Source organism: Protopterus annectens, chromosome 12.part0 (assembly GCF_019279795.1).
Source record: "Protopterus annectens isolate FY-2018-M chromosome 12.part0, PAN1.0, whole genome shotgun sequence".
NCBI lineage: Eukaryota > Metazoa > Chordata > Ceratodontiformes > Protopteridae > Protopterus > Protopterus annectens.
In genome coordinates this window covers 1,085,725,076-1,085,741,086 of record NC_056746.1, presented here as the reverse complement: position 1 = coordinate 1,085,741,086, position 16,011 = coordinate 1,085,725,076, and the positions used below count along the sequence as shown (strand labels likewise).

Here is a 16,011-nt window from a genome sequence, read left to right as displayed (position 1 = left end):
GTCATCTGGTCCCATGGATGCTGTATTCTTAGCTTTGGAGAGTGCATTTTTTACCTGTGTGGCCGTTATTACTGGAATTTGGCAATCTTCCAGTAAATGAGATGGGCCATTTAGGGGGTGAGAGGGGGGTGAAGTTGGCACTGAATCTGCCAGGATATAGGCAATATATCAGTATATTTAATGCCATTCTGTTGTAGCTCAGAGCAGATCTGAGCATTGCCATTTAGATTCTTCACATAGTTATAGAATGCCTTGTGGTTGTCTTTGGAATCTTTGGCAATTTTATTTTTCGTAACTAGCTTTGGAGGATTTTATGAGGGATCTCAGCTTCTTACTGAGGCTGGTAAGGGAGTTTTTTGCATCCTAGGATTTTCCTCTTTTCTACAACAGTTTCTTCCTTTTGTTGTAAAGTTTGTTTATGGCAGGGGACCACTAGATTGGCTTCTTTTATTTGGAGGAGATCATCTTTGTTCTATTTGGGATGGCATGATTCATGCATGAGCGGATGTGATCATACAGTGCCTTAGTGTACGACTCAGCAGTAGAACTTTCAGTTCCAGTCTGCATGGGTGTCATGAAGTTTGTCACTTCTGACTTGAGTAGCATGAAGTTGGCTTTGGAGAAGTTTTTTTTATGGAGGTTTCCTTCCTGGGGGGTTGGGGGTGGGATGTGGATGTTAAGGGTGATTAGCTTATGGTCTGACCTGACCAACAAGGGGGTGACCATAGGTGTGGGGCATCGATTTCCATTGTTGGTAATGACCAGGTCTAGGATATTGGAGCCCCTGGTGGAACTATGAATTAGTTGATCCAGGGCATTGGAATTTATGAATTCCAAGAACCACTGGACAAAGGTATTGGTACATGAGTAGTTTTCCCAGTTAATGGCAGGGTAGTTGAAATCACCCAGTATTAGGATTTTTGGATGTATCTTAATATTATCCAGTATGTTTAGAAAGGTGTAGTGAGAATCTTGGGGCATGGTGGGGGCTCTGTAGCAAGCTACAATTTGGATTGCAGTCTTACCTAGTGTTAGTTGCACCTGGAAAATTTCAGACGCATTGTGTTGGGCAACTAGCCTGGTGGTGTGAATATCCTTGGTGAATATGGACACTCCTCCACCTTTAGTGTTTCGATCCTGGTTTGGTGGCCGAAAAGTGTGGTAAGAATTGTAGTCTGGTATTACAGGGGTGCTCTCTGGAGCCTTGAACCAGGTCTCAGTTACTGCACAGATATCGATGTTCTCCATTTTTAGGAGTATCTCAAGAGAGTGCATTTTGAGGCTTAGACTTCTAGCATTGAGTAGCATTCCTTTCGGATTTTGCATACCTGTACCTGTTATGGTGGTGTTTTTTTTTCCTTTGAACTTTGCCTAAAAAAGGCACTATAGGGGTGGAAAGAGCCTTAGCCAGTAACCTGAATTCCAGGGGCGACAGGTGCAGACCATCTCTGGCAAAGCATCGTGGTCTGTCGATCATGTTGTCCCAGGCAGACAGATACTGGATCCCCTTAGAATGACACCAGAAGCTTAGCCAATTGTTGAAGTCAATCATTTTGTCCTTATATTGTGGTATCATTCTGGGCAAAGGCAGGATGCTACTCAGGGCTAGAGTGATACCTACCTGGGCCACATGATCCGAGAGTTCTTTCATGTCTCTTTTCATGTAGTCCAGGGAGGTGCATCTCAAGTCATTCACACCAACATGGACAATGACAGATTCATATTTGTACTTGTTGTGGAGTGATGAGTGCATGCATTATGTGGTGGATCCTGGCACCCGACAGGCAGCTGACTGTAATTTTCTCCTTGTTCAGCCTGGTGAGTGGGACATCAGTGTGCCTGACTATAGAGTCACCTATGACTAAAGTGTTAGGTACGTTGCCTTGCCTTAGGGGCTGTTGCTGGATGGCACACTGGTGTTGTGAGCTATGTGACACTTTGGTTGTGATTGGTGTTTGTTTGCGTTTCAGCTTCAGAGGTCCTTGCTGCTTGGGCAGGTTACAGTTAAGGGCCTCCGCATATGTGGATTTAGTGTTGCTATGTGTGGGTGTTGGTGGTGTGAGTTTAGAAGGGCTATGTGTTGCTTGAGGTGTAGTGCAGGTGTTAACCTTCTCCTCTTGACTGTCTGTCCATACCAATATAGGGCAGCTTTATTCCCCATCAACTATAACCTCCTGCCTGGTCAAATCAGTCAACAAATCAGGCACATTTAACTTAAAACTGAAGCTGGAAACATCTGCAAATTGGAGATTATACCAAGACTAATCTATTAAACCTGACTAATGACCTGGCTAAATTCAAAATTCCCTTCCATCTTAGTAAACCCACTTCTTATGCATAATCCTTTACCAGCAAATTATCTACACATGAATATAGCTTCACATATGCATGTGTCTTTCTCAGACGTAAATACAACTCCAAATTTAAAAACAATCCCCTAATGTGGGGCCGTAATACAAACAGGCTTTATAATCAAAGAAAAAACTTCTTCCATGCAGAAATAAAGTTTACTTTCAAGAGGCCATTAATGCTTTTGCTAAACTTAACAAGGAACTCTGGACTCTGGTCAAATCAACTAAAGCCAGATATGAGATAAAAATAGGCACACAGGCAAAGGATATCCACAAGGCCTTCTTTAACTACATTAGAAATCTTGGAAGCAGTGCCCAGCTCTGTACAGAGCTAATACTAAAGGATATCACTTCTTCAGACTCTGAGGACATAGGCAATATACAAGCAAACACATTTACTTCAAACTTCACACCCCCCCCCCATATATTCCCAGATAACATATCTGCATCTGCATCACACAAACCTCCCAAGAGCAAGTTCTCAAGGCACTATCCAAAGCCAAGGACACTATTTCTCTGGGGCCAAATAACATACCAGGCTGCCTACTGGTTAGCCTGAAACATGATTTGTTAGACCCCCTACAGAAGTTATTCAATATCACACACACAATCACCATGTCAGATAAACTGAGGACAGCAACAGTTCATCCTTTTGCACAAAGTTGGGGTGTCAACAGACCCAGGTAATTATAGATCCATAAGCCTGATCAGCCTCATCTGCAGGGTTATGGAAAGGATCATTATGGAATTCATAAATAAGGACATAGGCAGTCTAAAAACAAACAACCAGTTTGGATTTGTCAAAGACTGATTCTGCCTTCTTAACCTGTTTTTTCTTCTTTGAGAAGGTTATTGAAGTAACGGATGAGGGCAAATCTGTGTACGCCTTAAACCTGTACCTTGCAAATGTATTCAACACCATCCCATGCTTAGATATCATAGATAAACTCTTCCAGCTAAATGTAAATCACTGTGTAACTCACTGGATAGCAAACTGTCTCACAAAAGAACTCAGAAAATTAGAGAACTTTCACTAGTGGTTTACCCCAGAGTTCAGTCCTTGGGTCACTTCTCTTTGACATTTACTTCTCAGAAGTCAAGTTAAATGTTAAGGGCTTATGGCTGACCAAGTTTGCAGACACCTGCAAACTTGGTGCCATCATAAACTCCCCAGGGGATACCACAATTTGCCAAAAGGACCTTTCCCAAACCAATATCTGGTGTCAAAACCATGGACTAAAACTAAATTCCAAGAAATGTAGAATTGTATGTTTTAGTAAGCATGATTTCTCTTATCAGATTGACAACATACCCTTGAAAGTTGATCCTGTAGTCATGTATCTGTGAGCCTAAGTCAACAATGAACTTTCCTTTTGTCATCATGTACCCACTGTTGTAAGAAGTCCTTTTTTATCACACAGTTTATATCTAAAAGTATGCTGTCTAAGTCTAGTGATGTAATCATTCATCCGTACTTGGCTCTCGTCAGGCCATTCATTGAATATAATGCTCCATTGGGTATGTACCTGTCCAAACACTTGTCACAGCTGGAGCGACCACAATGCTTTTGCACTAAAAAAATTAAGTGTCTAAATCACAAAAATTATGCAGACCATCAGACCATCACAAAGCCTTGCCAGTGTACTTGGTATCACACAGGCTACTAAGAGCCAACCTTTGTGTCGCATATAGAGCCTCAACGGACTCTATCCTGTCAGAACTAATACACATTCGCAAGTCCAATGGTAGTGAGAACACCCACGCAAGGGATCTCAGTCTCTTTTGCAACATAAATAGAACATGCTGGAGGGACAGGTATGTACCACAGGGACTACCTTTTCTGTGAAACCATTTTCTACTCCACATAAAACAAAGTACTTTTCTTACTCTATTCAAATTTAATTGGGATGAATGAATGGGAAGCTGTTAATTCACTGCTGTTTAAGCACCGTTGTTCATCATGGATAGTGGCAACAAGTACAAGTCCCAACATTTGTTTATTCTGACCACCTCCGGGTTATTTGTACCAAAATATAAGGGCTAAAAACTGAGAATTCATGAGAATGTAAGGTCATGCTTCTTAAGATCCTCACAGATCAATAGACTAGTAAGTACCTATGAACCTGTTAAATAGCCAGCTGTATTGGCCAATGGGGAAAAAAGCCCTTACTATGACTCAATTGCCTGAGTTCAGTTTGAGGTTTGGGATCCTGTTGGAGTTGGCATGGGGAAAGAGAGGAATGATTAGGCTTAGTTTGTTTGTCTCCTCTTCAGGGAGAGGGGTGGGGAGTGTGTGCTCAGATATGCCCTCCATGGTTAAATCTCAATTAAAGATCAGGGATCTCATGATGAGATTCTGTCTATAGGAGGGACTGTGGTGCCCTACAGTACATCAAACAGAGATGTGAAAGTAGATCATATTTGACTCATTTTACACCTACCTTTTGGCTGCTATGTACATGGCTCAGGGGGAATGACTGGGTTTATGATACAAAATATGACCCTCTACCATGCAGATGATGGCTCCCACTCCTGGTTCACCTGACTCTCATTCTACAGGATGAATGGGCCATTGAAATTTCACCCTAGGGCCACTGAGTGACCAGGAGCGACAAAATTAATGTACAATGAGGGGACCAAGCTAAAAAAAAAAAAATAATTAAATTAGAAAAATGTGTCGTCCACAATGAAAATCTCAATGCAAACTGAATGCAAAATAGTCTCAAATGTTTGTAGTTACCTTTAGCATCGAAAACACCCAATCTTTACTCCAAAGTGCATGCTTCAGGTACTGACATTTAGTCAGTGGCTGCCTCGGGCACTAGCTCATCCAATGTGCTTCGTGCAATTTCCAGAATTCTATATTTCTCTAAAGGAAAAAAAAATGATGCCAACTGCCATGTGATTTGTTCACTCTCAGTACGTATCTGCCAGCAGTACTATTAACATTTCTAATAGGACTGAAATGTGAGATATGCAGATATTGTAATGAAATATTTATGAACAATTCTGCTGCAAAAGCAAATGTGTTGTACTGAGTCTGTCAATAATGTCAGCAGACAGCAAGGCACCACATACATTATGAGTTCCTTGAGATCAAATTATGTTTAAAAATTCCAAACCTTCGTACGAAATAAAGTAATGATTAATATCACAAAAGCGTCTAACAAGTTATTCCTTGTAAAACAGGATCATGTTGCTATTGCTTTGACAAATGGGTGGAGATGTCTGACTCATAACAGTTATTAGACTATTCTGGGAACTGCAAAGTTAATCGCTGTATCACAAAACTTTGAGTTTATGAACTTCCTGTGAAGCAGGTAAAGTTTATGCAATGAAAAAACACACAGAAGCATGTGACACCTGCCATGGGACTTTAAAAAATCATGATACAGAGACAGAGACACAATGTATATACAGAAGAAAGTCGATACCATGGTCTGTTGACTGCTGAAACATTTCACACAGAGACATTAACACTGCCTCTTATTGTACATTATTCTTAGCTTTGAAGGAAAATTAAATGCTTTACTTGATGGTTTCCGTGTATAAATGGATACTTCTAGAGAACTCCACAGCACCTCCACCATCAGAAACGGTAAAAAAAATGTTGCAACATTTCTGTATTGGACATTTCTGTACTGGTGAGTGGATTTCTCTCTACAGATGAAAGAAGAAGTTGTTTGAAAATAAATTTAAAGATCATGTGACACCACTGAAGTAGTGCATTTGGAGAGGGAGACGGATGACTTTGTTAACTTTTTTTATCTGAATCACTGTGTAAATATCAGATAATGGGAAACCAAATTTTAAATGCCCTACACTACCAATCATATGAGGCATTACCAATGACTGACCCAGATGATACTGATGGTAACCTGAAATCATTGCAATCTAATGGACTAGAAGAAGAGGAAGAAGAAAGAAAACCTGAAGAAAGTTTCCATTTATTCACAAACAGTGTAGCGTTTTATAAGGATTTATGCATCTATGAAAAGGCATTCAATGAGCAGAAACTGGGACTTCATACTGGAGAAACACTGTTAAACATCTGTAGGCCAGGGGATCTTGTGGAGTTTATTTTAAAAGATGGACACTCTCTCTGGGTTGTCTATACTGGAGATTTTCAGGTTGTTCACTTGAGCGGTGGTATTATTAAGAAGTCTTTTTTGCTGGATATATCAGGTAGCTACAAGGGAAGGATTGTCAATTCCGTGTACAAATTTCCTGAATCCAGTGCGGACATAGTAGTAAAAAGAGCAATGGAACAGGTCACTTCAGGAGAAAGCACAGGACTCTGGCCTAATTCAGAAAGCTTTGCAGCCTGGTGCATGTTTGGGAAAAAGGAATTTAAGAAGGGAGGAGAACTGCGAATTGGTAAACAGCCTTACTTACTTCACCTCCACAAGGGTGATGGCACAGCAGAAACATTAAACTTCCAAACCCTTTTAGACCTTATAGAGGAGAAAATTAAAAAAGAACAAGCTGAGGAAAAGGGGATACATTTTGTTATGCAAGGCTATTAAGTGGAGAAATTGTAAAAATAAGTGTTTCAGCATATCCAAAAGTGACTATGTATATATATATTTCCTTTTTGGAGAGGACATTCACCGGGAAACAATTTAGAGCTCATTATTTATTTATTTTTTCATATTATTTAAAATAAGTTACATTAGAAATTTCAAGTAGAAACCTTAATATTCTAGTCTATGAACAACATTTTCTGACCACACTCCTTCACCTCTCAAATGTATATTCTCCTCACTACAGCCAGATTTCAAGGTACATTTTCCTCAAGAAAACTATGTAAAGTCATCTTGCAAGTGTAGCAAACTCTGCTAAGGTTTTATTATATGATTTTAAATACTCTTGTTAAAGGATATGAAATGTGCATTTTAGGGGCATATAGCTCACAGCCACTAGCCTTGTTCCTTACAGCCCACAGCTTGCATCAAACTCTTGTGATAGGCATCTTAGTAACATATTACTTAGATATTAGATATTTAAAGCACTGAACTTTTAACTCAAACCAGGTGCCACTTAAGCAGAAACTGCAGAAGAGGATTAATAGTACAAGTAACCAGTGTGCAGTCATGTTAACACCAGCACAAGAGTATGTTGTTAATTTCAATTTAGTTGGATTCTGAAGCAGCTGTCCGTATCTATGGGAGTAATACAAATGTTGACCTTTATTTTTGTCTGTATAACACTTCTTCAATGTAAGTCAGCATTTGCACATTTCTGCACTAAACAAAGAACACTGTTTTTAATGAGTTTCATTCCACTTAAAACAGATTTTAGATTTGTGTCTAAGGACAGCTAAGACCATCACTGAAGTGCCATTCTAAAATGAAAATATATATATATTCTAAATCCAAGAAAGTAATATTTTGAAGGCTATTCAGAATGTAATGGACTGAAACACAGCTGTAGACAGACCTGTTGTAATATCCACCCTACTGTCTAAATCCAGCTGGTAAGTATACTGACAATACTTTTTGATTTCATATTAACTTTAGATGACAAGATCATTCAGTCTTAGTCTACGATGGGATACTTTAAAACATAAATGTAAACCTTATATTTGTTGCAATACTTCTTACAATAGCTGTGAAATGGCAAAATTATTTACTGCAGCTTGTCTTTAAAATTAAAGAAACATAAACTCTCACTGTCAAAGTTAATTCCTTTTCTGAAGATGCACCTCTTGCTGTTTTTCCACAACCATCTCACTCTTTCCCTGTTGTCTTACATTTCTGAGTCACTTCCACCCTTGCCTTGTTGTTGCTAGCAGAATTGTGTTTGTTGAGGGAACATACCAGGGCTATCAATATCCAAATAATGCCAAAAAGATTTCTGCTATCATTTTACCACTGTATTCTGGTGGGGCTGGAGTTTTGATGTTAGCATACTGCTCACTTTAACTGGAATGCCAATATTACTTTTTCATGTAGTGTTTCAAATGTGTACTTAAGTATGTTGCATTTGTTAATGTTTTCCTTTTTGTAATTTGCATTTCCTTATTTTTTATTACATTGGAGCATAGCTCTCGACCTTTTAACACAAGAAATCTGGACAAAGCCAAAAATATTGGGGAGACAAAGGACAAAAAATAAGGAACATTTTTAAATGTTATTCTTATAAACTTAGAAAGTTGCTAGAATAAAAGGTGTTGTGTTAGTATGCATTTTCTGAAAGATATGAAGTCTGAAATTCATGTGACTGCCATTATTCAGTGACTTCAAAACTTAATGATTTGCCAGAAAACCACAAATTTTATGAGGAACAAAAGAAAACAATAGGAGCCAAAAATCTGGACAATCTACAAAAATCTAGAAAGTTGATTGGTATGCACTGACGTGCTGTAAATTTTGTGATGGAGTAGGTGTTTTGGCTATACAGGTGCTTGTTTTGACTATACAGGTGCTTGTTCTTTTTCTATGGATGCGCACGTGTAGAGTTACTTTATTTACATAAGAGGGGGGAATGTGAAGTCCACTGCATGGGGATGTAAATCCACATGATTTGTTCGGCTACTGTTTTCAGCATTTGTGGCTTTCATTGTTTGAGATTTAATAGCGGTTCTTCTATTCTTTTTGATTTTAACAAACTGACATGAATTCCTCCATACGTACAAGCTACTTACTGCAAGGTCCTCAAATCTGAAATTTGTGTTTAAAACTGTTGTTTTTAGGTAGAGTTTAGTGTTAAAGAAGCATCCTGAATTTCTGTTACATTGATGATTATTAAACAAGTATGACAAGGTTCTACAAATTAGCAAATAAATTTGCTACCTCCAAGCATTTAGTCATATTATAAAGTACCGCTTCATTCCTTATACTTTCTTACTCTCCCTTCTTCACTTACTTCTTTACTGCTATCTAATTCTCTTCTCTGACTTTCTCCCTAAATATATCATAAGCCTGCTTTTCCCTCATTTCATATTGCAATTCCCATTTGTATTAGACTAACTTACCTTTATTTTCTCTACAAACTGTCTAAATTTTCTCTAACTATTAAATGATTGTCATATACTTTGTATTGATTCTTAACCTGTGTTTTTATATTAGGCCTAATTTGTTATAATTATTTAAACTATAGATGTTCTTGTTTTATTTTTCAAGATTGTAAAATTATTGTTCTTAAAATGTTTTGCAATAATTTGGAGCTTTTCTCCTCAGGACTCTGCTGAAAATGGATTTCTACCCAGTATGACTTTCCTGGTAATCAAATGAATAAATAAATAAATAAACCACACCCAACAGTGAGACTGTGAACTGGCCAGCAAATCAAACTACATGAGAAAGACGCTGAACAAGAAGGGGGGGGGGGGTTAAGTCGTGACAGAAACTATGAGGGATAGTAGTATGGTATAGGAACCTGGACATGGGTCATAAAGCAGAACAGGGAAGACTGGAGTAGGAGGTGGAAAAATTCAAAATAGTTATGGAAATGGGAGAAGGGGTGGAAATGATAAAGGTCAGGAAGTTAGAAGGAGGAATTTGGATATAGGCTCTCAAAGAGGGTTCAAGGTGTAGTGTAGAATAAGCAGAGAGAGGCATACAGATGACAGGCATATAAAGCAGGCAGAAGAAAAATGAGGGAAGGATAGAGGAGGGTAGGCAGCAATCAGAACAGGGAGAAACAAGTAAACGACAGGAAGAAAAGAACAGGCAGGAATGAGGATTATGACAAAGGAAAGCACTAGTGAAGAAGGCATTCTTTATGTATGCCTGCAACCTCAAAGGCAGTACACAATTGTGTGCAAAGCCTATTGTTAATGGAGCCAACTATACTGAGCCAAAAGATATAGCAAACCTACTGGCCGACAAATTCAGCTCCAATTTTAACCCTTTCTCCCTCTCAACCTTCCCACAGAAAAATACCATAAAATATAATAACTATTATCACTAGGGAACAGGTCATTAATGCTTTCTTTAAGGCCAAGGGCACTGCATCAATAGACCCAGATAATATCCCAGGAAGCTTCTCAATAACATGAAACATGACCTATCAGGCCCTCTGGAATTGCTATTTAACTGCACCCTCCAAACAGGCTTCATGCCTCACAAATGGAGAACAGCAATACCCCTTTGCAAAAAGGTGGACCATTTACATACCCTGGGAACTACCGACCCATAAGTCTCACTGGTCTCATATGCAAAGCTATGGAAAGAATTATCATAGAAACAATCAGTAATGGCATAAGAAACCTCCAGACACTAGATCCAACCTAATTTGGTTTCATCAAGGGCAGATCATGCCTACTCAACCTGGTGGAAATCTTTGAGAAGGTCACCAAAGCAATGAATGAGGGCAAAATGGCTCATACGGCCTACCTTGACCTGGTCTATGCATTTGACACAATACCACACTTGGGCATTGCTGACAAACTCAAGAGGTTAGGTCATCCAATGGAGTGCCAGCTGGCTCACAGACAGAACCCTGAAAATTAGAAATGGGGAGTTCATCTCAACAAAGAGGCCCATCACAAGCGGAGTCCCTCAGGGATCAATCCTAGGAATGCTCCTTTTTGGCATTTACTTCTCTGAAGTCAAGGCCAATGTCAGTGGCTTCAGACTGACTAAATTAGCAGATGATTGCAAATTAGAAGCAGTCATAGAATCCCTCACTGGCAGAAATGTTCTCCAGGAAGGGCTGACAGCCAAATAACTGGTAATAGAGCCCTGGACTCAAACTAAATGCCAAGAAATGCATAACTGTATCCTTTGGGAAGTCATCCACTCCTGGTAACTATCATATTGACAACACACCCTTAAGAGCTGTCCCAATAGTCAGCGTCTTGGGGACATACATAAACATTTATCTAGCCTTTGACCATCATGTGTCTACAGTAGTGAGGAAATCATTCTACCTTTTGCCACTTATAAACAAAGGTATAGCATCCAGGTCCAAGCAGGTCATTGTTCAACTGTAGTCAGCATTCGTCAGACTTATCATTGAGTACAATGCCCTGTTTGGTATGTACCTAACCAGGCATACCCAACAACTGGCACATCCACAGAGGTTTCTCATTAAAAGAATACAGAGAGCAAGTAACATGCCCCATGTGGACCACCTCAAGGCCCAGTTCCTGTTTTCTGTCTCCTATAGGCTTTTGAGGGGAGATCTATACCTGGCATATAAGGCATTGTCAGACCCCACCCTGATAAACTTCCAGCATATCCGCTATACCCTCTATGTTCCATGAAACTCATTGCACATACTTAGACATACTGGAGACACTCACCATTCAACCTAACACCTTACTCATGGGAGACTTTAATTATCCCTTTATAGACTGGGAATCCTACTTGGCTTCAGATCTACAGGCAAAGAGATTCCTGGACTTCATAAATACAAACACCATTGACCAGTTAGTGCATATACCCACTTAGCAGTTTCAATACACTGGACCTCATACTCACAAATATGTGAGAATGCTGCCCCCTCTCAATTTCATGTCCTCCATGGTAACATTGGACCTTAAAGTTGCCTCCTTCAAAATGAAAATCAAGTTGGTGACCCTGGTAAGCCCAGTAACAGTTAGGAATTACTCCAAGGCAAACTTCCTTTTATTAAGCCATGTTTTGTCAACATTCAATGACCCTTCAAACCCAGAAAACACAGCAGCCTATGCAGAATTGTTCACAGAAACTTTGTAGAACCATGTCAATGACTGTATACAGGTTTCTGTAGCCACCAGAAGCAAGTCCAAAACCATCTCCAAAAACAAACCACCCTAGTGGCATCCCAAATTAAACAGGTTATTCAACAAAATGAAAAAGATCATGGCTAAAATCAGGAAGTGTAACTCAAAGATAAGAACACTCTCATCAAATTAAACAAGGTACTAAGAGGACTAATCAAGTTTTGTAAAGCCAATTTTCATGTCAAGACAGCCTCCTAAGCAAAAGACAACCATAAGTCCTTTTTCAGCTATGTCAGAAACCTCAAAGGCAGTACGCAGTAGTGTGCTGAAATGGTGGTTAATGGTGCCACATTCTCTGAGCTGGGCAATATAGCAAATTTGCTGGCTAACAAATTCAGTTCCAACTTTACCTCCCACTCACCCAAGCCACTTCCCATGAAATACCTTCAAACATAAGCCTTCCAACTATAAAGAGAGAGTGTCTTGGATGTGTTCACCAAGGCCAAGAGCACAGCCTCAGTGGGTCAAAATAATATCCCAGGATGCCTCTTGAATAGTCTAAAATAGGACCTATCAGGGCCAGTGGAGCTACTATTTAACTATCATCTCAAAACAGTCCTTGTGCCACAAGAATGGATGACTACAATGGTCATCCCTTTTCATAAAAGCAAACCATCAACAGATCCCAAAAACTACAGACCCATTAGTCTGACTTGTCTTTTACACAAAGTCATGGAAAGAATTATCATGGAAATTATCAGCAAAGACATAGGAGACCTGAAGTTGAATGTGTGTCTGTGCTGTCCCCAAAACATCAAAGAACCAAAAAAGGCTTATGTAGCATCTAGTGAATAGGAGAATCCAGGTGATTCAGACAAACAAACATGAAGGTTGAAATTGTTCATATTTTATTATCACAACAATCTAGCCCTATTGAAATTTAAGTTAATATGACTTCATTAGGAACCGAGACTTTCAGACACTGGTTCTATCCCAGTCTGACTTTGTCAAAGGAAGGTAATGTCTACTGAACCTGGTGACTTCTTTGAGAAGTTCACCAAGGCAATGGATGACAGTAAAACTGTGCATACTGCCTACCTTGACCTGGCTAAGGCATTTGATAAAACACCCTTCTTGTGCATTGTTAACAAACTTATGGAATTAGGCATAAATCCCTATATAAAGCTCTAGATAGCAAGCTGGCTCACAGATAGGACCCAGGAATTTGGGATTGGTAAGACCACTTCAGCTAGGAAGCTGGTCATCAGTGGAGTCCCTCAGGGCTCCGCATTGGGCCCACTCTTCATAGGTTCATTGGAAATTACTAGGCTAGCGGCCCTAGAGCCTTTACAAGCCTAGACATGTTAATCCCAAATATCCTATTTGATCTTTTTTGGGTAGTCGGCAAAACAAATTTATGAACAGAGCAGGTCTGTGATCAACACTGGGTACCCCTGTCCATGAGGGACTCAGGTGCCATCCCAGGGGCAAATTTGTGGTCTCCCATCCAATTATCTAAGTTGTGTTTGAATAGGGTCAGTTGGAGCTCTGTTTTATGTGAATAGAGAGTCTAGTCCAGAGAAGTGGCAGTCTCTGGGAGACATATCTGTCTCTCCAGCATGACCTGTTAATATCACAAGCTAGGTTGCGATCCCTAGAGTGAGTGACTCTTGAGACATTTGACTTGTGGATGTGCAGCATTTCCATTAGGGCACAATTGGAGATTACCCTATAGGCCAGGCACAAGTCACCTCTCAGCAGCCTATAAGATACTGAGTAAAGTGACAGGGCTTTCAGCCTGTCCACATAGGTCATGGTTTGGAGTCCCTGTATTTCCTTAGTGAGAAATCTCTGAGGTCTCTCCAGCTGCTGCAGATGTTTGATGAGGGTTGAGTACAGTGGAGTTATAACATCCCTTAACCTGGATGCTATGCTTTTGCTTATGAGATGTGCTACATAGAAGGCTTTCCTTACCACTGTGGAAACTTGGTGGTCAAAGTTCACATTGATATCAGCCTGTGTTCCTAAGTCTCACACCACTGGGTTTGAACTCAGGGGGGTGCTGTCACTATTGTAATTTGTAGGGAATTCCATTTTGCCAAAGGGAATAATAATGCATTTTTTTGCATTTAGTTTTAGACCATGGCTTTGGCACCATTCATTTGTTTGTGTTAGCCCTTCTTGTAATATGGTGACATCAATGGGGGACTCAGTGTTTGCAATTATCAATGAACTTGGTGAGTTTAAGGCCATCTACTTTGGTCTTGACTTCTGAGAAATAGATGCCAAACAGTAAGACAACCAGCACATGGGTCTACTGCTGGAGGTGGAGTCACTAATTTTGACAGAACGTGTTCTGTCAGTGAGGAAATTTGCTACTTATCTAGTAATGTAAGGCTTAATCCCTGTCTGGGAGAGTCTCTCAATGATGCTAGAGTGGAGAATTGTGTTGAAAGCCTTGGCAAGGTCGAAATAGGTTATGTGCACTGCCTTACCTTCATCCATGGCTTTGGTGACATTCTCAAAGAAATCTACCAGGTTTAAGAAGTATGATCTACCCTTAGTGAAGCCAAACTTGGTTGGGTCCGGAGTTTGGAGGTCACCTATGCCCTTGTTGATAAGGTCCACAATAATTCTTTCCATTGCCTTGCAGATGAGGCTGGTTAGACTTATGGTCTGTAGTTCCCAGGCTCAATTGATGGCTCCCCATTTGTGCAGCAGGATTACTGTTGCTGTTTTCCATTCTGCAGGGACATAGCCAGTTCTCAAGCTATGATTAAACAGAATGCCAAGTAGGTCCACTAGGTCTTGTTTTAGATTGCTTAGTAAACAACCTGGGATATTATCTGGTCCCATTGAAGCTGTATTTTTGGCCTTGGCGAGCACAGAGATGACCTGCTTTCTAGAGATACTAGGCAGAGGACTGGTGTCAGGTGTGCTTTGGGATATGATAATTGTGGATAGGGGGGTGAAGATTGCACTGAATTTGTCAGCTAGCAGGTTGTCGATATCTTCCCATCTAATATGAGTGATCAAATCTACAACCAACTTGCCACATTGCTGAGCATTCCTTTTTAGACTTCAGACATAGATAAAGAATGCCTTATGATTATCCTTGGCTAGGAATGCGATTTTAGTTTCATAATTTGCTTTAGAAGGCTTTACAAGATTTCTGATTTTCATGTTTAGGTTTAGGAAGGAACTCTTCCTCTGCACAGTAATATTCCTCTTGCTTTTGGATAACAGTTTCTGGAGTGTTTCTCCACTGGCCTCCGCTAAAAATAGGCTCTGTCCTTGTCAGACTTTCCCAGTCAACAAATAAATAAATACATACATACATATATAGATATAATCTGTTTATACTTGAAGACCACCACAGTGGCTTGTTTTTACAGGAACACCTGGTTTTGATCCGATCAGGTACTGTACAGCAAAGTTTATGCAGTCACTTAAATGTTTGTACAGGCCATTTGTGTACACTTCTGTATAGTGATCATTGGTATCTGTGATTGTGGGTAGTAAGAAGCTTTTTATACCATATCATAGTATGCTGTAGTTAGCTTTGATGAAGTTTTTTATAATTTATGTTCCTGTGAGGGTGTCAGTTCCAGTAGTTACTACAAACAAGACTGATTTGTGGTCTGAACTAACCAGGGAGGACATAATGCATAGGAAGCACAGTGACCACCCCCCCCATGTTGGTGAGTAATATGTCCAGAACATTACAGCCCCTAGTGGGGGTGAAAACTATTTGTTCTAGGGTATTAGTTTTAACAAAGCCCAGGAACCTCTGGGATAGCATGTTTTTGCTCATGTATATCCCCCATTCTATGGAAGGATTGCTGAAATCTCCCATGACTAAGATGTAGGGCTGTATGGTGAGGGATTCCAGTAAATCAAGGTAGGCAGTGTGCTTATCCTGGTTAATGCTGGGAGATCTATAACTAGCAATGATGTGGTATGGTACTTTCCCAATAGTTAATTGGACATGGAGTAGTTTGACAGAGT

General features: G+C 39.9%; 1 protein-coding gene across 1 annotated transcript; it reads left to right on the top strand.

Moving 5' to 3' along the window:
• The first annotated feature begins 5,729 nt into the window (after positions 1-5,729).
• Positions 5,730-8,330, top strand: LOC122817374 (protein LRATD2-like). The gene has a single exon (XM_044090567.1). It carries the CDS (start codon positions 6,146-6,148, stop codon positions 6,875-6,877), a length of 732 nt encoding a protein of 243 aa, XP_043946502.1. The 5' UTR covers positions 5,730-6,145; the 3' UTR covers positions 6,878-8,330.
• The last annotated feature ends 7,681 nt before the right edge of the window (positions 8,331-16,011 follow it).

Coding starts and splice junctions, on each gene's coding strand:
- LOC122817374 (XM_044090567.1), top strand. CDS start 6,146: ATGGGAAACCAAATTTTAAATGCCCTACACTACCAATCATATGAGGCA.